Here is a 22,711-nt window from a genome sequence, read left to right on the forward strand (position 1 = left end):
ATTTAAAGGGCCTCTCTTCAGTATGCTTTGCCTTTGCGTTGTCACAGACCTGTTTGTGAGAGCTCCTGTGTTTTACCTGGCTGCCTGACGTCCTTCCTGGTTCCTGATTCCTGGCTTGTTCCTGACTCTGCTGTTCTCCTTGCTCCTGATTCCGGCTCGTCTGACTTTTCGCTTTGGCTCCTGACTCGGCTCGTCTGACTACCAGCTCTGGTTTTGACTCCTGGCTTGTTATTTGACTTGTGGACTTTTTATTATTTTTTACTATTAATAAAGGTGTGATTATTTTTGCACTTCTCATCTCAGTCTGATTCTTGGCACCCTGACACGTTTATAGCAAGAGATGGTATATTCATATTAATAATAATAAACAATCATTTATGCTATATTAAAGATAAGAGACTAAAGGGACATAAAAAAAGATGCATGACATTTTTACAAGTTACCTATGAAGAAGCAATATTATGATGGACTGATTAACGAATGCATAATCCATCAATGCCTGGTTAATTATCTATGAAATCATTTGTATCGCATTCTTTATTCATTCCTCCAGGCATGCGTGAGTGGAGTTTCAAAATCCAGAATAGTTCCTTTTTATCTAAAATTCTTTTCTTATTGCCTCCCTTTGGCGGAATGGTGACTATATCAATAATTTGTACAGACGTCTGCAACATGTGAAAACCATTCAAATGATTAGCTACAGCTGAGTCTTTACGGTACTTTTTAACATCCCTAACAGTTCTTTCTTCTCTTGAGGTTTTACCTACGTACGGGCAATGACATATATTGCATGGTAGAAGGTAATCCGCAAATGTAGTTTTTCTCTTGAGGTTTTACCTACGTACGGGTAATGACATATATTGCATGGTAGAAGGTAATCCGCAAATGTAGTTTTGCAATTCGCAAAACATTTTATATTGTATTCAGAATTGTCAAAACTTCTCCCCAATAACCAAATTGGAGCAAGTGATACAATCTCTGCTTCCACATTTATAGTTGCCTTTTCTAGACAGCCAGTTATGGGTACCTATAGTTTTATTACTTTTCACTAGACTGGGGGCAAACGATCTTGCTAAGGTTTTTTAGGGACAAATCAACATGTATTAATGATTGGTTTAAGGATTTCATCTCCTGATAATATATGTAGATGTTTCTTAAGAATTTTCACTACATCATTATATTGTTGCGAATATTCCGTAGTAAATACTATTATATCCTTACTACCACTGTCCACAAAATTTGTATTGGTAGTAATATGACATTGGTGAGGGTCAGTATTGTAAGGTTTACGTGCCCGATTTCTGACTAGTATTCTACAATCTTCTAATATGGTAGAATCATAACCCCTCTTAATTAATCTTTCTTTTAATTCTATAGATTGTTGTTCATTGATTATATCAGACTTGGTGTTCCTACGTAGCCTAATAAACTGACCTTTATGAATGGCCATGATTAAGTGTTTGGGGTGCTGAGAGGCAGCGCGGAGGATAGTATTACCAGCAGTTGGTTTTCTTAAATGTTCTAGTAATTATCTGATTATCGGTGATCTGAAGAGTAAGATCCACAAAATTAATCTGGTATCTATTATATTCTCCAGTAAATTGTAAACCCAATGTATTTGAATTTAAATATGCCAAAAACTCCTCCAAAAAAATGTATATTCTCGTCATCTTGTACTACCAACAACAGGTCATCAATGTACCGAACAAAAGGCACTATTTGTTCCTGCCAAGGGTTACATGTGGTATAGCTATATGACAGTTCCCACCATGATACAAAAATGTTGGCAAATGCCGGGGCCAATTTTGCCCCCATGGCGGCCCCCCTTACTTGTAAATAGTACTCATTGTCGAACATAAAATAATTATGAGACAGCAAGAATTGTAAAACCTCACCAGCATTGTATCTTAATGATGGTTCTAAGTCAGATTCTTTCTCAAAAAAATACCCAACGTCTTTAATGCCAAGGTTTTGCGGTATACTAGTATATAAAGATATCTGCTGTAACCCAACAAAAATTAGGTTGTCATTCAATTGTGTCAAGTGTGCATACAAGATGAGATGTGTCTTGTAGATAGCTTAGCTGTCTCTTAGCTATAGGCTGCAAAACACTATCCATCCAGTCTCCCAGGGGTTCCAACAGTGAGCCAATACCGGCCACTATAGGTTTCCCTGGGGGACAATCTTTATTCTTGTGTACCTTTGGTACATGGTGAAATATTGTGGTGATAGGGTTCTCTGGGACCAATATATCTAAATCAGTAGGGCTAAATACTCCCAATAGGACACTATCCTCAATTAGTTTACAGATGTCTTTTTTTAAACTTATTGACTGGATTATATGAAAGTTGACGATATATTGTATTATCTGAGAGCTGTCTCAAGGCTTCCTGAAAATAGTATGTCTTATTCATCACAACGATACTGCCACCTTTATCAGAATTTCTGATCACAATTTCTTTATTATCTTGTAAAGCTTTTATTGCAACGCGTTCTTTGTGTGTTAAATTTAAGGTGACGGTATCTTTGCCACTGCTAATTTCCTCCTCCAATTTGAGAATGTCATCCTGTACTAATTTTTGATAGGCATTAATCATGGGGCCCCTGAAGTTCACTGGATAAAACTACGACCTATTTTTCTTAGGTTTTTTTGAGTTTATCTACAGGGGCTCCAGAATCAATATCAGTATACAATTCATTAAGAGTGACAACAGACCAAGCATCCCCAAATAATAGATGAGGAGAAGCAGTGTATTCTTCAGGAGCATCAATAGGACGATCTTGGACTTGTTCTACACCCTTATTGGTTAGTGCAAAAAATCTTTTTAAGGATAATTTCCTTATGAATTTATTAATATCCAATAGGGTATTGAAGCCAGAGAATTTACTGGTAGGTGCAAAACTTAGTCCTTTAGATAAAACAGATTTCTCTTCCTTTTGTCAATTTTTGTTTTGCGAAACGTGTCAGGCCGTTACCTCCTTTCCTGTCTGTTAGTCTAGCCATGGACTTTTTTTAATTCTCCTGAAATAAAGATGGATTTTATTTTTACCTGCTGAGTAGTGCTTGCTCTTTTTTTCCCTTTGTTTGACTTAGAAACCTTTGCAATTAATATTTAATTTTCAATTTTAGGCTAATTTAATTGCTTTTTTAATGCTTTGTTACATTCCTTATATATTTGGAATTTTACGTCTGTACTGTTTTCTTTAAATAATTTAAATGCCCTACATTTTTTCCTAATTTCTCTTAACACATTTTTATTTAGCCACGTTGGCTTGGATTTTTTTGTTTTACTTTTATAAACTTGTGGCATGTGTTGATATGTTTATTTATTTAGCAAAGTTTTAAATGTTATCCATTTATCCTCTGTATTTTTATTAGTGAAAACTTAGTCCCATTTTATGTTATTTAATGATTTCCTTAACCCCTTAATGACCATGACGTACCCTGTACGTCACTGGTCGTTAAGGATTTTACTTGGGTATAATGATGTGGTCCTGCTGCAAGTGGTGTGACCAGGGTACGTCACTGGTCCTTAAGGGGTTAAATCACTGAAAAAAGTCTTCTTCTCCCTTAGCTGTATTACTAGTTTCATTGGCCCTGTTTATGTTGGGGTAGTTAAAATCTCCCATAATTACAGCACTAGTATTATTGGCAGCCTTTCCTATTTGCATTAGTAGTTGATTTTCCTCCATGTCGCTAATGTTAAGGGGCTTGTAGCATGTTCCACTTCCTAGTAATATTTTTAAGGATTTCCCAAACCCCCAACACACACACACTCTTTATTTCAACCTACAGGCTCTCTATATTATCACTTGTATCATAATTATTTTCCCATATTGTAGGTTTATGGTCAGGTTTAATATGTAGATTTCCCCCCCCCCCCCTCCCTTGTATTACTTCTGGTGCTCCTAAATAAACTATAACCCTCTAAGTTAACTGCCCCGTCATGTGAATCATCCCACCAGGTTTCAGTTATACTGATATCATAGTCCTCTTCTGCAACTAAGAACTCTAGCTCCCCCATTTTACTCGTCGTGCTTCTTGCATTTGCTGTCATTTCATTTGTATGTGCTTTGTGCAGCTACTTTGTGCACTTTCCTGCAAACTTTCTACTGTGACATTTCCCTTTTGTCATCTGGGTGTGTCATATTCACAGACTGATCTGTCTTTTTTATGTTTGGACTGACCCTCCCCCGTTTGCCTAGTTTAAGAGATTCTCTAAGCGTGCTACCATCCTCTCCTCCAAGACATCTACGTCCATGTCATTCTGGTGCATCCACCCTTACTGTACAAATGGCACTGCTTGCTTTAAACTTGTTACCTAACTCTCTGAAATCATTTTTTAGGACACTCCATCTCCCAAATTATTGTTCATGTCTCGACAGTAGTGTTACTAATTAATTTTTACTTTTGTAGGTGATGCAGAATATGAGCGCAGGCCTTGGCTGTTATCACCTTTGCTGAATCCAAGCACTCCTACTCAGCATGAGTTCAACAGTACCCATGAGAATACTCACAGTGCCATAAAAAGAACTTTTGATGCACTCAAACGTAGGTTCCAGTGTTTGGACCGTTCTGTTGGAGTACTGCAATATTCTCCTAGAACAGTATCAGATATTTTTTTAGTATGCTGCATATTGCACAACTTGGCTCTACAGTATAATGTACCGGTCTCAGATAATGATGTAGAACTTCAGGAGCAGGCAGAGGAGATGGTGCCTATGGATACTTCTGAGGGTGAATTGGAGGGAAAGTCCGATATAATCACAACACACTTGCAATGCTGTAAGTGAACCTTAAATTTAAATTTAGATATTTTTATTAAACATACATTTAACATATTTTCTTCAAAGGTATAACATAAACACTTTGATGGTGGGCAAAGCGCCTGGACTGTGCACAAATGGCTTCAAACAAAGGGCGCCTAGCCGTCCAGTAAGTGGAAACAAGTAATGGGTAGTTGGAAGCGCTTCCAACTACCCATTACTTGTTATAACATAAACACTAGTTATCATGTTTCCATCTTAATATGGGAAGAGTCCACAGCTGCATTCCTTACTTGTGGGAAATACTGAACCTGGCCACCAGGAGGAGGCAAAGACACCCCAGCCAAAGGCTTAAATACCTCCCCCACTTCATCATAACCCCAGTCATTTTTTGCCTTTCGTCACAGAAGGTTGGCAGAGAAGTGTTAGAAGATTTCAGAGTAGTCTGTTATGGAGGGTAGTACTCTTCGTGATGGGACTGGAGTTTTAAGTAGTCCTGTCAGCCTCTCAGTGAGAGCATGGATGAAAGTTAGAGTCTGGAGATGCATGCAGATACACACACACTACATAGCATACACTTATACAGGCAGATACACACACACACACACACACACACACACACACTACATATCATACACTTATACAGGCAGATACACACACACACTACATAGCATACACTTATACAGGCAGATACACACACACACACACACACACACACACACACTACATATCATACACTTATACAGGCAGATACACACACATACTACATAGCTTACACTTACACATGCAGATACACACTACATAGCATACACTTATACAGGCAGATACACACATACTACATAGCTTACACTTACACATGCAGATACACACTACATAGCATACACTTATACAGGCAGATACACACACACACACTACATATCATACACTTATACAGGCAGATACACACACATACTACATAGCTTACACTTACACATGCAGATACACACTACATAGCATACACTTATACAGGCAGATACACACACACTACATAGTATACACTTACAGATGCAGATACACACACACACACACACACACACACACACACACACACACACACACTACATATACACTTATACAGGCAGATACACACACACACACACACACTACATATCATACACTTATACAGGCAGATACACACACATACTACATAGCTTACACTTACACATGCAGATACACACTACATAGCATACACTTATACAGGCACACACACTGCATAGCTTACACTTATACATGCAAATACACACACACTACATAGTATACACTTATACATGCAGATACACACACACTACATAGTATACACTTATACAGGCACACACACTGCATAGCTTACACTTATACATGCAAATACACACACACTACATAGTATACACTTATACAAGCAGATACACACACACACTACATAGCATATACTTATGCATACAGATACACACACACACTACATAGCATACACTTATACATGCAGATACACACACACTACATAGCATACACTTACACATGTAGATACACACACACACTACATAGCATACACTTACACATGCAGATACACACTACATAGCATACACTTATACATGCAGATACACACACACACTACATAGTATACACTTACACATGCAGATACACACACACACTGCATAGTATACACTTACACATGCAGACACACACACACACACTACATAGCATACACTTATACATGCAGACACACACACACACTACATAGTATACACTTACACATGCAGATACACACACACACACTACATAGTATACACTTATACATGCAGATACACACTTTTATACATACAGATACACACACACACTACATAGCATACACTTATACATACAGATACACACACACTGATACACACACACTATATAGCTTACACTTATACATGCAGATATACACACACACACACACACACACTACATAGCATAAACTTATACATACAGATACACACACACAGTTATAGATACAGATACACACACACACTACATCATATATGGGTATCTGTAATTCATTGTATGGGGTCCTGGGGTTGGCAAGCACATTAGCTGGCAGTCTGAGGCTGCCACTGTTTGTTACCCTGGTGTTAGCACTGCTCATCGTATAAAACTGAAGGCATGTTAGTATTATCACCAGGGGTTAGACATCATCACTACCAGAGGTAGGTTAGAGGTCACCATTACCTGAGGTCAGAAGGTATACAGCCTTCTTACTCCTGCTTAACCCACACACCATTTCTTTTCCACTGAGAATCTAACAGGTATATAACCCTGGGAGTGAAAAGCCAGCTGCTTCTGAGTATGGGCCCAATATATTTTTAATGCATGGGGCAATGCGGGACAGATCCCTAAAATCGGGACTGTCCTGCGAAAATCGGTACAGTTGGGTGTTATGTTTTATGTGTGAGATGTTATGGGCTCATAGGCTGTTATGGAATATACAAGTTTCACTTTCACTTTGAGAGCCATGCAGCTTACAAGCTTGGCTCGCTTTCTCATAGCAGGGACGGTCCTGCATTGTGCATCATGTGATTTATTCCCTTTTTCCTGACCGGGTGTCTATCAGAGAGGAGTCATAAATCTCTGTACTGTTTGGGTCATAGGAGGTGGTGAGTGCCCCAGCCATTGGGGTATAAGGGTGCCGGTTTTTTTTTGTTTTTTTTTAAATATCTTTTTTTATTGTTGAGAAAGACAAGAAACACAGATATACATTTGTACAAGGCATACAATATTATCAAGGTCATTAAGGAACTTATCAGTAATTTGTGCCTTTTGTAATAGTCGGCCTTGGCGATCACAATATCTATGAGTTTCCTTCTGACCCTCTTAAGCCCATAACCAAAGCCTGTTAAACAACACTCTGGAAAGGTTATATTTTGGCTAGTCTGTTTCTGTGTTCGGGTTTTACCTTCTCTCTTTGTGTTTCCATCCACCCTCAACATCTATCTTTTATTTTTTCTTTAAATCTACAGCCTAACTAACTTAAACCCAACTTTTTAACACACATATAACTAAATAGTTGAAGAAAATAACCTGGAAATCGCCCTCGTCGTCGGCCGTGGGGCCCGGTGGCGCGGGCAAGAAAGAAAAAAAAAAAGGGAGAAGGGGGCTGCGGGTGGGGGGGGGGGGAGGTGAGTGCGGGAGTGTGATCGGGTATGGTCGCACGTTTTTTCCTTTCTCCCTCCCCTCGGTCATATGTCTGCCCAAGCTGCTTTAGTTATCCCATTCAGAATAGATGTGCCCACTCCCCTCTCAATGTGTCTTCCGTGAATATGAAAGAGTCTTTAAATGGTATCAGGATCAATCTCTGTATTTCTAATTCAAATGTTAAGATGAGTCTGCGCCATTTCCGCAAGAACAGACTCAACCTACTTTGGACGTCCATTCTAACGTCCATTTGTTCTGTAAATATTTGTAGTTTCAGTGTGTTCTTGAAGTCTCCAAAGGAGGGGCCTAGCCTCTTGGTCCACTGCTTTAGTTTGCATTTTCTAGCCACTAATATTATCAAACTCAGCAGTGCATCATGCTGTTTGTGCTGTGGATCCCATTGCAAGAATAACACAGACTCAGGTTGTAGTGTAAGCGGGATTTGTAGTATTTGATTAATCCAGTACTGAATTCTACCCCAGTATTCTCTGACTAACGGGCATGCCCACATGTAATGTAGGAGATTTGGAGATTCTAATGAGCATTTAATGCATTTGTTGGACCATTTGGTCGCCCATTTGGCCATTGCCCTTGGTGTGATGTATGCTCTATGAAGAATGCGTATATGGGATTCCCTAAACATTGCAGACAGCGTGGCTTTCCCTGTATTTTCCATACTATTCCGTATTTCCTCCCAGGTAATTTCCCTAAGCCCTTCCTGAATCCATCCAGACTGTAAAGTAGATTGCAGGCCTAATAAGCGATTATGTAAAAGTGTTTGGTATATCCCGGAGAGATAAAATTTACCCATTTGATATAATGACTAAGACGGAAGGGAGATTCCTCCCAGAAATCCGGTCTGTCTCTTATCAATGCCCCCACTTAGTGGCGCACCTGTAGGAATGCATAAAAGTGTGTCCTAGGTAGGTTGTATTCCCTCTGTAGAGTCCCAAATGGTTTCACCGTTTTTGCAAGAGGGTCTAGCAGTTGTTTAATAGACATTAAGCCTCTTTGTTCCCAAAGTAGGAAGGGCTTTGTCTCAGATCCCGCTGGGAAGTATGGATTTTTAACTATAGGCAAATAACAAGACCCATGACATGATTTTTTTAGAAATTTGTGTGCTTGTTGCCAAGCTTTTAAGGGGTCTCGATATAACACGTTTAAAGCCAGAGTTTTAATAGTTTGAAGATTAGATGTATGCGGAAGGTAGGCTAGTGATAAATCCCCTAAAACTGCTTGCTCTAATGTGCGTCTACAGAAGTGATGAGTACCCACTTGCCAGTCTATTACTAGACGGATGAGAGCCGCCCAGTTGTACAATCTAAAATCCGGGAGAGCAAGTCCCTCATTAAGAAGACCCAGACTCGGCTTATCCGCTGATTTACGCAGTTTCCCTCCCCTCCATATGAAGCACCTTGTTGCACCGTTGAGCATTGTGATGTCTGACTTGGTTAAAAGTAAAGGAAGCATAAGCAACGGGTATAACAACCGAGGGAGGATTACCATTTTAAGGAGGCTGATCCTTCCCGAAAGCGACACTGGCAAGGATTTCCAGCTTCTCATCTGTGCTTGTAGTTTGGCGCATAGAGGAGTTAAATTGTTAGAGTATAATTTATTGGGGTTAGCTGCTATCCTAATACCCAAGTATGTGATATCATGCTTAGCTATGGTAAAAGGGTATCCATTAACCGAATATACTTTTCTATGAAGCCAAAGTATCTCAGATTTTTGCATGTTTACCTTGTAGCCGGAGAAAAGGCTAAACTCAAGGGTGCCAATTTTTTTAATAAAACAAGATGTTTTTCTTCTCTAGTTCTCCGGTTATTGCACTAGCGATGGAGGATTCTGTTACTTTAGAGGGCACTCCCTCTATTCCCAATGAGTAATTCCTGTTTATATGGTGAGGAGGCCTTAGTTCCGCCCTCTCAATTATGTTCCATATGCCTTGATAATGTGATATCAAACATGTTTGATACCACAGAGCCGTCCACCTCTGAGGAGTTGTCATCCAGTGAGGTGCTTACCCTACATTCTTATATCTCTACACATGCAGTTTTCCCGTAGCATTGCTGATCCTCCATCTGGAGGGGGACTTTTTTTTATCAGACGTTACTGCGCAGTTCAGACGGCCGTGTCTGCGGCCTTTAATGTTTTACCTCGCCCTGCTAAGCGCAAGCGAAAGGTTACATATTGAACTCCTTCCCATAGTACATCAGATAATTTATTGAATTTAACTGAGGGTTATCTGAGGATGAAGTTCTTTCTGAAACTTCAGAGTATGAACATTCTGGGTCGGAGTCTGCTGCCTCTAAACCTCGGGCTGCGGAGGAACCAGACTTTAGTTTAGGAATTTGCGCTTTCTTCTAAAGGAAGTTTTTGGAGAAATCAGAGGTTCCAGAGGCCAAATTGCCTGATGAACCTTTCATTCTTAAATTGGATAGAGTTTGAGGACAGGGTGGTACCTTATCCTTCCCTGCTCCTGTTTGATGGTGAACATTATTAAGAATGAATGGGACAGAATTGGATTTCTTTTCCCCCTCTTCTCCCTTTAACAAATTGTCCCCAGTCCTGGACTCTCAATGGAGTTGTGAGGTTCCGTCCCTAAATGGGATGGCTTTATCTTCACCCTTGCTAAATGTACTACTATCCCGCTTGAGGATAGGTCTTTCTTTGAAGAGCCCATTGATAAAAGATGAAAACTCTGTTAAGAAAGATGTTTCAACATTCGGGATATTTGTTTCAACCGGCGGCAGCTTTTGCCACGGTTACTGGATAAACTACCTTCTGGTGTGACTCCTTATAGGATTGATCGGGGTGGAGGATCCCCTCGACGTTACTCAGAAAAGATTTACGGCCTTGAGGGTTGTTAATTCTTTTATATGTGCTGCTATTAGGCAGTTTAATCGCTTGAATGCTATGGCTTTAGCTTTTTCTGTTCAGACCCGTCGGGCTATGGCTGAAGTCATGGTCTGCGGATATGACTTCTAAGTCTAGACTTCTTCCCTCCCTTTAAGGGAATGATTTTGTCTGGTCTAGGCCGGGATTCAATTATCTCCACGGTCACAGGGGGCAAGGGTCTCAGCCACCCAAGGGCAGATTCCTCCCTCCTGTCTAACTGACCAGAAAGGAGGGAAGCCTTTCTGGGGTGTGTACGGGATCTGTCCTCTAGGAGTTATCGTCCCAGTGCCTATCGCAGTGAGAGGTTTGGGATACTATTCAAACCTTTTTGTGGTCCCTAAGAAGGAAGGATCTTTCCGTCCTGCTTAAGCAGGTTTTTAAATGTCCCATTGTTTAAGATGGAAACAATAAAGTCCATTCTTCCCCTCATTTGAGAGGGGTAGTTCATGACCACAATAAATCTGAAGGATGCTCCCTTCTCGTACCAATACTCAAGGACCACTTCCAGTTCCTAGGGTTTACATTCCTGGACCAGCACTTCCAGTTTATTGCCCTTCCGTTTGGTCTAGCTAAAGAAATTTTTCGAAGAGTGGACGATTCCGAATATCTCCTGTCTTCTTTGATCCCATGGATGACAGATAATCTAGAGAGAGTTTTCTTGTATCAAGTACCAGGGTAGAATTCTCGGGTACTATAATGGTCTATAATGTAAGAATATTTCTAACAGACCAGAGATGTTGCAAGCTAGCTTAAAGGGACAGTCCAGTCCAAAAAAAACTTTCATGTTTCAAATAGGGCATGTCATTTTAAACAACTTTCCAATTTACTTTTATCACCAATTTTGCTGTGTTCTCTTGGTATTCTTAGTTGAAAGCTAAACCTAGGAGGTTCATATGCTAATTTCTTAGACCTTGAAGGCCGCCTTTAATCTAAATGCATTTTGATAGTTTTTCTCCACTAGAGGGCATTAGTTCACGTGTTTCATATAGATAACATTGAGCTCATGCACGTGAATTTACCATGGAGACAGCTCTGATTGACTAAAATGCAAGTCTGTCAAAAGAACTGAAATAAGGGGGCAGTCTGCTGAGGCTTAGATACAAGGTAATTACAGAGGTAAAACGTGTATAGCTATAACTGTGTTGGTTATGCAAAACTGGGGAATTGGTAATTAAGGGATTATCTATCTTTTAAAACAACACAAATTCTGGTGTTGACTGTCCCTTTAAACATGTCTTGCCCTCCAGATCTCCTTAAGGCCATCTGTGGCTCAGTCTATGGAGGTAATTGATCTCATGGTGTCCAGCTTGGACATCATATATTTTGCCAGGTTTCACCTCAGACTACGCATGCTGAACTAGTGGAACGGCGATCATTCTGATCTGTCTCAACAGATTTCTCTGGACAACCAATCGGGTGAATCGCTCTCTTGGTGGTTTTGTCCGGATCACTTGTCCTGAGGGACGTCCGTCTCATGACCATCCTGGGTGATTGTGACTACGGTTGCAAGTCTGTCAGGATGGGGAGCCGTTTGGGGTGCCAGGAAGGCATAGGGCATCTGGTCTCAGGAGGTAAAGCTCCCTCCTGATCTCATTTTGGATCTTTGGGCAATATACAATGCTCTGAAGGCTTGGCCTCTGCTGGGTTCGTCCCAGTTAATCAGATTCTAATCAAACAATATTTCCTCGGTGGCTTACATCAACCACCAGGGGAGAACGAGTAGCTCCTTAGTTTTGAGGGAAGTATCTTGGATTCTGGTGTGGGGGAGACCCGCATTTGTTCGCTGTCAGTGATCCACATTCCAGGTGTGGACAACTGGTAAGCTGATTCCTTAGAAGACAATCCTTTCATCTGGGAGAATGTTCTCTCCATCCCGAGTGTTTGCAGAGATTTGCAAGAGGAAGATCTTATAACATCTCAATACCAAGCTACCCAGATAGGGGTTGAGGTACAGGGGTCCTCAGGCGGAGCTAACAGATGCATTAGTGGTGCCTTGGAGGTTTAATTCAATTTATCCTTTCCGACCGTTACCACTACTTCCTAGTGTAGTGGCTCGAGTCAAGCAGGCATCAGTGATACTGACTGACCCGTCTTGGCCACAAAGGATATGATTTGCGGATCTAGTGGGGATGTCATCATCTCCTCCGTGGAAGTTACCTTGTCGCAGGGAACTGCTGACCAAGGTCTCTTTGTTGATCAATGTCTAGATTCTCTGAGGCTGAGTGCGTGGAGATTGAACGCTTAGACCTAGCCAAAAGAATGTTTTTCTGAGAGAGTTTTTTTTACTCTCATTCGAGCTCGTAAGCTAGTTGCTTGTCGCATCTGTTATAAGGTGTGGAGGACCTACTTATTCTGTTCTCCAGGATGAACTGGAGAAGAGCTTTTCTGCAAGTCCCCTGAAAGGACAGTTTTGGGCCCTGTCTGTGTTACTGCACAATCTATCTTCGGGCCACAAAGGAATTTAGACAAACCTCTTTCTCTTCCTCTTCGACTTCCTTATCTTTTTGTCTGAGGAGTGTCATCCGTTTAGCATAGAAACGGCTGGACATAAGTCTCCTCTGAGGATTATGGCTCATTCTACGAGAGCAGTGGTTTCCTCTTGGGCCTTCAAAAATGAGGCCTCTCTGGATCAGATTTGTAAGGCGGCTATCTGGTTCTCCATACATACTTTTTCCAAAATTTTACAAGTTTGATGTTTTTGCTTTCGGGAGAGAGGTTTTACAGGCTGTGGTGCCCTCAGATTAGGGTCCGCCTCTCTTTTTCCCCTCCCGCATTCCGTGTACTCTAGAGCTTGGGTATAGGTTTCCCACAAGTAAGGAATGCAGCTGTGGACTCTTCCCATATTAAGATGGAAAACATAAATTATGCTTACCTGATAATTTCATTTCCATCTGTATGGGAAGAGTCCACAACTCCCGCCCGTGTTCTCTGATTGGTGGCCCTAAATGTTGTCATTTTTTCTTCTGGCACCTTTTTCACCCTGATATTTCTCCTACTGTTCCTTGTTCCCTTGGCAGAATGACTGGGATTGTGAGGAAGTGGGGGAGGTATTTAAGCCTTTGGCTGGGGTGTCTTTGCCTCCTCCTGGTGGCCAGGTTCAGTATTTCCCCACAAGTAAGGAATGCAGCTGTGGACTATTAGGGTACAGATGGAAATGAAATTATCAGGTAAGCATAATTTATGTTTTTATCATAGTAAAAATCCTGGATACATGTGAGACTCCTTATTTAAAATGTAGCCTTAAAGGGACATAAAAACCCAATTTTCTTTCGTAAGATGAGGAGAGTCCATAGGTGTTCATAACATGTGGTATATCATTCCCACTACCAGGTGGAGGTCAAGAACCCTTGCAAGAGCTTTCAATCCCTTCAACCTTGTTTCTCTCACCATTTAGTTCTTTGCCTTCGAAGTCAGAGGTTGAGTGAGGTGCTCTGCAATCAAGATTTTGTTATTTTCTAAATTATTGGGAGCTCAGACATGACTTGAGACCCTGTACCCCTCTTCCAGTTTCATTAAAAGAAGATTAACAAGGCATAAGTGTACTCTCAAGGGTAAATCTCTCAGCCCTAACTGCCCTTTGGCGTTGTGGGGACCCCATCCCTCAGCCTACACCAAAGGAGTTACAGGTATATCTGCTAATATCATCTGCAGTATCTTTACTTGCACTGGATGGGCTCTCTAGTGCATCAGCATTCAGTGAAGGAAAAAGGCCTCAGCAAGCTGGTAAGATCAGTGGAGGGGTTTCTACAGTCAAGGTAAGTGACTCGGACACCACATATAGCCAAAGAACTATCACTGGTACTCTACTCCGTAGGTACTACAGTTTGGGGGTTTCCAGCCCTTTCACTTGGTACTTTACATATGTGCTTAACACCTAAAATTTAGGAATATAGGCTTGAATTTTCCCAAATTATTCTCTAGATTCCCCTTAGCAGCTCTCTTATGTTTTTTCAAAATGTGTTACTGTCTCTTTAAGAGTACTGGTTCTCTTCCTTTTGATAGCGGTTGGGACAGTCAGTGTTTGATGTTTTCTTACTTCTGGCTGTTGCCTGTACATCGTTACTGCGGTTAGCCCCCCCCCCCCCCCCCCCCTTGGCGCCCTTTCACCTCTTCTCCACTGCTATGGAAGCTACTGTTATCTTCTCTGAGTCATCTTACAGACTGTCTGAAATGTAACCCTTCCTTGTCCAGAAGGTTGTGAGTACCCTCATAAGAACTACCAAGTGGTTGGGAAACGTTAACATCATTTTTTTATGTGATTTAATTTTTGGGGCCTACATTTCTCCTTATATGGGTTAGTATAATGTATTTATTAGTACAACTGTTCTCTACATTGTGTATTAAAACTGTACTTTCTATACCCCCAATTAATATGTCTGACTCATTAGAGGGAACCTCCAGGGATTATAATAAATGCTGTTTGTTTTGCACAAATGAATCAGCTGTGTGCTAACTGTGTTCCGGTTCCCAAGCTGTAATTTAGTCAGTTTGCCTGGCAGACACCTAATGCCCTGTCCATATGACTCAAGGGGATAACACGGATTTTTCAGCCGAGTTTAAAAATACCTTACAAAAGCTTTGACAGAGCTGTTAGCGGCACTTCCCAGACTAAGGAAGCACAAACATAAATCTGAGTCTTTGTTAATAAAATTATTTTCTCAATCAGTTCTTCAGCTTAGCCCAGCAGTTGCAATCACTTGTGTGGCCGCTGCAGCATCCTTTTGGTTTGATTCTCTTTCTCAGATGTTTCAGAACAGACATCTGAATATATCCGTATCTGCATTAAGGTCCTTAAGATGACTAATAATTTCTCCAACATAGGTGTGTCCGGTCCACGGCGTCATCCTTACTTGTGGGATATTCTCTTCCCCAACAGGAAATGGCAAAGAGCCCAGCAAAGCTGGTCACATGATCCCTCCTAGGCTCCGCCTACCCCAGTCATTCTCTTTGCCGTTGTACAGGCAACATCTCCACGGAGATGGCTTAGAGTTTTTTAGTGTTTAACTGTAGTTTTTATTATTCAATCAAGAGTTTGTTATTTTAAAATAGTGCTGGTATGTACTATTTACTCTGAAACAGAAAAGAGATGAAGATTTCTGTTTGTATGAGGAAAATGATTTTAGCAACCGTTACTAAAATCCATGGCTGTTCCACACAGGACTGTTGAGAGGAATTTCAGTTGGGGGAACAGTGAGCAGTCTTTTGCTGCTTGAGGTATGACACATTCTAACAAGACGATGTAATGCTGGAAGCTGTCATTTTCCCTATGGGATCCGGTAAGCCATTTTTATTCAGATAGTAAATAAGGGCTTCACAAGGGCTTATTAAGACTGTAGACATTTTCTGGGCTAAATCGATCATATTTACACATATTTAGCCTTGAGGAATCATTTAATCTGGGTATTTTTTGTAAAATAATATCGGCAGGCACTGTTTTAGACACCTTATTCTATAGGGGCTTTCCCTAATCATAGTCAGAGCCTCATTTTCGCGCCGGTATGGCGCACTTGTTTTTGAGAACAGCATGACATGCAGCTGCATGTGTGTGGAGCTCTGATACATAGAAAAGTCTTTCTGAAGGCATTATTTGGTATCGTATTCCCTTTTGGGCTTGGTTGGGTCTCAGCAAAGCAGATTCCAGGGACTGTAAAGGGGTTAAATATAAAAACGGCTCCGGTTCCGTTATTTTAAGGGTTAAAGCTTCCAAATTTGGTGTGCAATACTTTTAAGGCTTTAAGACACTGTGGTGAAATTTTGGTGAATTTTGGACAATTCCTTCATACTTTTTCGCAATTGCAGTAATAAAGTGTGTTCAGTTTAAAATTTAAAGTGACAGTAACGGTTTTATTTTAAAACGTTTTTTGTGCTTTGTTATCAAGTTTATGCCTGTTTAACATGTCTGAACTACCAGATAGATTATGTTCTGACTGTGGGGAAGCCAAGGTTCCTTCTCATTTAAATAGATGTGATTTATGTCATAAAAATTTTTAGAAAAAATGATGCCCAAGATGATTCCTCAAGTGAGGGGAGTAAGCATGGTACTGCATCATCCCCTCCTTCGTCTACACCAGTCTTGCCCATACAGGAGGCCCCTAGTACATCTAGCGCGCCAATACTCCTTACAATGCAACAATTAACGGCTGTAATGGATAATTCTATCAAAAACATTTTAGCCAATATGCCCACTTATCAGCGAAAGCGCGACTGCTCTGTTTTAGAAAATACTGAAGAGCATGAGAACGCTGATGATTTTGTTTCTGAAGGGCCCCTACACCAGTCTGAGGGAGCCAGGGAGGTTTTGTCTGAGGGAAAAATTTCAGATTCAGGAAAAATTTCTCAACAAGCTGAACCTGATGTGATTACTTTTAAATTTAAGTTGGAACATCTCCGCGCTCTGCTTAAGGAGGTGTTATCCAATTTGGATGATTGTGATTATCTGGTCATTCCAGAAACACTATGTAAAATGGACAAGTTCCTAGAGGCCCCGGGGCCCCCCGAAGCTTTTCCTATACCCAAGCGGGTGGCGTACATTGTTAATAAAGAATGGGACAGGCCCGGTATACCTTTCGTACCTCCCCCCATATTTAAAGAAAATTGTTTCCTATAGTCGACCCCAGAAAGGACTTATGGCAGACAGTCCCCAAGGTCGAGGGGGCGGTTTCTACTCTAAACAAGCGCACCACTATACCCATAGAAGATAGTTGTACTTTCCAAGATCCTATGGATAAAAAATTAGAAGGTTTGCTAAAAAAGATGTTTGTTCAGCAAGGTTACCTTCTACAACCAATTGCATGCATTGTCCCTGTCACTACAGCCGCGTGTTTCTGGCTCGATGAGCTAGAAAAGGCGATTATTAGTAATTCTTCTTCTTATGAGGAGATTATGGACAGAATTCGTGCTCTTAAATTGGCTAATTCTTTCACCCTAGACGCCACCTTGCAATTGGCTAGGTTAGCGGCGAAAAATTCTGGGTTTGCTATTGTGGCGCGCAGAGCGCTTTGGTTAAAATCTTGGTCAGCGGATGCGTCTTCCAAGAACATATTGCTTGACATTCCTTTCAAGGGGAAAACACTGTTTGGCCCTGACTTGAAAGAGATTATCTCTGATATCACTGGGGGCAAGGGCCACGCCCTTCCTCAGGATAGGTCTTTCAAGGCCAAAAATAAACCTAATTTTCGTCCCTTTCGCAGAAACGGACCAGCCCCAAGTGCTACGTCCTCTAAGCAGGAGGGTAATACTTCTCAAGCCAATCCAGCCTGGAGAATGCAAGGCTGGAACAAAGGAAAGCAGGCCAAGAAACCTGCCACTGCTCCCAAGACAGCATGAGATGCGGGCCCCCGATCCGGGACCGGATTTGGTGGGGGGCAGACTCTCTCTCTTCACTCAGGCTTGGGCAAGAGATGTTCTGGATCCTTGGGCGCTAGAAATAGTCTCCCAAGGTTATCTTCTGGAGGTGATTCATCCTGTTCCATTAAAAGAACAAGGGATGGGGTTCTACCCCAATCTGTTCGTAGTTCCCAAAAAAAGAGGGAACGTTCAGACCAATCTTAGATCTCAAGATCCTAAACAAGTTTCTCAAGGTTCCATCGTCCAAAATGGAAACCATTCGAACAATCCTTCCATCCAGGAAGGTCAATTCTTGACCACGGTGGATTTAAAGGATGCGTATCTACATATTCCTATCCACAAGGAACATCATCGGTTCCTAAGGTTCGCATTCCTGGACAAGCATTACCAGTTTGTGGCGCTTCCTTTCGGATTAGCCACTGCTCCAAGGATTTTCACAAAGGTACTAGGGTCCCTTCTGGCGGTGCTAAGACCAAGGGGCATTGCTGTAGTACCTTACTTGGACGACATTCTGATTCAAGCGTCGTCCCTTCCTCAAGCAAAGGCTCACACGGACATAGTCCTGGCCTTTCTCAGATCTCACGGAGGAAAGTGAACGTGGAAAAGAGTTCTCTATCTCCGTCGACAAGAGTTCCCTTCTTGGGAACAATAATAGACTCCTTAGAAATGAGGATTTTTCTGGCAGAGACCAGAAAAACAAAACTTCTAAACTCTTGTCGGATACTTCATTCCGTTCCTCTTCCTTCCATAGCGCAGTGCACGGAAGTGATAGGTTTGATGGTAGCGGCAATGGACATAGTTCCTTTTGCGCGCATTCATCTAAGACCATTACAACTGTGTATGCTCAGTCTGTGGAATGGGGACTATACAGAGACTCACTCCGTTGGTGGCTGTCCCTGGACAACATGTCACAAGGGGTGACCTCCCGTAGACCAGAGTGGGTCATTGTCACGACCAACGCCAGTCTGATGGGCTGGGGCGCGGTCTGGGGATCCCTGAAAGCTCAGGGTTTTTGGTCTCGGGAAGAATCTCTTCTACCGATAAATGTTCTGGAACTGAGAGCGATATTCAATGCTCTCAAGGCTTGGCCTCAGCTAGCGAGGGCCAAGTTCATACGGTTTCAATCAGACAACATGACGACTGTTGCGTACATTAACCATCAGGGGGGAACAAGGAGTTCCCTGGCGATGGAAGTAGTGACCAAAATCATTCAATGGGCGGAGACTCGCTCCTGCCACCTGTCTGCAATCCACATCCCAGGAGTGGAAAATTGGGAAGCGGATTTTCTGAGTCGTCAGACATTGCATCCGGGGGAGTGGGAACTCCATCCGGAAATCTTTGCCCAAATCACTCAACTGTGGGGCATTCCAGACATGGATCTGATGGCCTCTCGTCAGAACTTCAAGGTTCCTTGCTACGGGTCCAGATCCAGGGATCCCAAGGCGACTCTAGTAGATGCACTAGTAGCACCTTGGACCTTCAAACTAGCTTATGTATTCCCACCGTTTCCTCTCATCCCCAGGCTGGTAGCCAGGATTAATCAGGAGAGGGCGTCGGTGATCTTGATAGCTCCTGCGTGGCCACGCAGGACTTGGTATGCAGATCTGGTGAATATGTCATCGGCTCCACCATGGAAGCTACCTTTGAGACGAGACCTTCTTGTTCAAGGTCCGTTCGAACATCCGAATCTGGTCCCACTCCAGCTGACTGCTTGGAGATTGAACGCTTGATCTTATCAAAGCGAGGGTTCTCAGATTCTGTTATTGATACTCTTGTTCAGGCCAGAAAGCCTGTAACTAGAAACATTTACCACTAAATTTGGAAAAAATATATCTGTTGGTGTGAATCTAAAGGATTCCCTTGGGACAAGGTTAAGATTCCTAAGATTCTATCCTTCCTTCGAGAAGGATTGAAAAAAGGATTATCTGCAAGTTCCTTGATGGGACAGATTTCTGCCTTGTCTGTGTTACTTCACAAAAAGCTGGCAGCTGTGCCAGATGTTCAAGCCTTTGTTCAGGCTCTGGTTAGAATCAAGCCTGTCTACAAACATTTGACTCCTCCTTGGAGTCTCAACTTAGTTCTTTCAGTTCTTCAGGGGGTTCCGTTTGAACCCTTACATTCCGTTGCAATTTCTTCTGCTAGAAGAGTTTCAGAATTATCTGCTCTGCAGTGTTCTCCTCCTTATCTGGTGTTCCATGCAGATAAGGTGGTTTTACGTACTAAACCTGGTTTTCTTCCAAAAGTTGTTTCTAACAAAAACATTAACCAGGAGATAGTCGTGCCTTCTCTGTGTCCGAAACCAGTTTCGAAGAAGGAACGTTTGTTGCACAATTTGGATGTTGTTCGCGCTCTAAAATTCTATTTAGATGCTACAAAGGATCTTAGACAAACATCTTCCTTGTTTGTTGTGTATTCTGGTAAAAGGAGAGGTCAAAAAGCAACTTCTACCTCTCTCTCTTTTTGGATTCAAAGCATCATCAGATTGGCTTACGAGACTGCCGGACGGCAGCCTCCTGAAAGAATCACAGCTCATTCCACTAGGGCTGTGGCTTCCACATGGGCCTTCAAGAACGAGGCTTCTGTTGATCAGATATGTAGGGCAGCGACTTGGTCTTCACTGCACTCTTTTACCAAATTTTACAAGTTTGATATTTTTGCTTCTTCTGAGGCTATTTTTGGGAGAAAGGTTTTGCAAGCCGTGGTGCCTTCCATTTAGGTGACCTGATTTGCTCCCTCCCTTCATCCGTGTCCTAAAGCTTTGGTATTGGTTCCCACAAGTAAGGATGACGCCGTGGACCGGACACACCTATGTTGGAGAAAACAGAATTTATGTTTACCTGATAAATTACTTTCTCCAACGGTGTGTCCGGTCCACGGCCCGCCCTGGTTTTTTAATCAGGTCTGATATTTTATTTTCTTTAACTACAGTCACCACGGTATCATATGGTTTCTCCTATGCAAATATTCCTCCTTAACGTCGGTCGAATGACTGGGGTAGGCGGAGCCTAGGAGGGATCATGTGACCAGCTTTGCTGGGCTCTTTGCCATTTCCTGTTGGGGAAGAGAATATCCCACAAGTAAGGATGACGCCGTGGACCGGACACACCGTTGGAGAAAGTAATTTATCAGGTAAACATAAATTCTGTTTTCATATGCAATGCAGTTTTTTACATTGTTACAATTGATGTTAAAAATATGTCCATTAAGCTTTATGGCCTAAATCCTGGTAAGCTGATATGGTCTCTAAGAATAGACTTTTGTCAATTCCCTTTGACGGTAAATTGCTTTTTGCATCAGAGTTAGACTGTTCGGGTTTTATGTCCCTTTAAGGAATCCATTCTTTAAATGTCTTAATTACAACATTTCAGCACAGATTTCTATAGACCTTAAACATTGTTTTCTTGCAGCTCCATTTGAGCCAGCGCAGGAACCTGCTACAGTGAGTGATGCACAGGGTGTAGATTATTGCTCATCTGCGTCATTATTGAATGATTCGGAGCATAACTCTTCGGACACTGAGCAAGAGTATACAGTTACAACCTCTGAAACAACTCATGCACAAGGTAATGCTCACAAGGTGATCAGAACACAGGGAATCTCATTGCTCCCTATTTGGACGACATCTTGATCCAAGCCCTGTCCTTTTCTCTAGTATCCTCTAATACCCAGAAGGTAATTTCTTTCAGGATCATGGATGGAACATCAATGTTCCAGAGAGTTCTTTATCCCCAGCTACAAGGGTAGCTTTCCTAGGAGTGATAATAGACTCTGTTTCTCATGAAGACTCACAAAGACAAACTACAAAAGGCCTGTTGTTCTCTACAGGTGGCTCATTCCCCATCTGTAGCACAGTGCATGGAAGTCTTATAGTAGCGGCGTCAGATGCAGTACCTTTTAGTTCCTTTTCATCTTCGTCTCCTTCAGTTGTCCATGCTTCATCAGTGGTCAAATGATTGCTTTAATCTGCAGCAGCAAATAGAGCTCAGTTCATCAGTCAAACAATCTCCCTCGTGGTTGAGGGACCGTCATTTTTTAACTCTTGGAGCCTCATTTCTTTGGCCTACCTGGACTGTGGTCACTACAGACGCAAGTCTGATAGATTGGGATGCTGTTTTAGAGTTCCAGAGGATGCAAGGAGTGTGGTCTCCTCAGGAGGCAAGGTTACCTATCAACATTCTAGAAATTTGTGCAATTTTTTGGGGCTCTTTATTCTTGGCCCCTTCTCAGACAGGAAAAAAATAAATTGTTTTCAGTCAGATACTGTCACTGTTGTAGCATACATAAATCATCAGGGAGGGACTTGGAGTCCCCTTGCCATGCAAGATGTTTCTCACATTCTGTATTGGGCAGAGGAAAACCACTGCACTTTCGGCTATTTACATTCCAGGAGTGGACAACTGGAAAGCAGATTACTTAAGCCGTTAGTCAGTTCATCCAGGAGAATGGACTCTTCATCAGGAACGTGTTCCATCAGTTAGTCCTGAGATGAGGTCTTCCATAAATAGGCCTTATGGTT

The 22,711-nt window shown here is 41.9% G+C and overlaps 1 protein-coding gene across 4 annotated transcripts in view; it reads left to right on the plus strand.

Annotated features, from left to right (window-relative positions):
* LOC128638239 (putative nuclease HARBI1) overlaps positions 1-22,442 on the plus strand; it is a 144,531-nt gene extending 122,089 nt beyond the window's left edge. For all 4 annotated transcript variants that reach the window (XM_053690086.1, XM_053690088.1, XM_053690089.1 and 1 more), the window contains exons 5-6: positions 4,418-4,786; positions 21,603-22,442. In XM_053690086.1, coding sequence (XP_053546061.1) covers positions 4,418-4,786; positions 21,603-21,823 — 590 coding nt within the window. In that variant the 3' untranslated portion in view covers positions 21,824-22,442. The remainder of the gene's footprint in view (positions 1-4,417; positions 4,787-21,602) is intronic.
* Positions 22,443-22,711: the final 269 nt, after the last annotated feature.

This window comes from Bombina bombina, chromosome 8 (assembly GCF_027579735.1).
Source record: "Bombina bombina isolate aBomBom1 chromosome 8, aBomBom1.pri, whole genome shotgun sequence".
Lineage (NCBI taxonomy): Eukaryota > Metazoa > Chordata > Amphibia > Anura > Bombinatoridae > Bombina > Bombina bombina.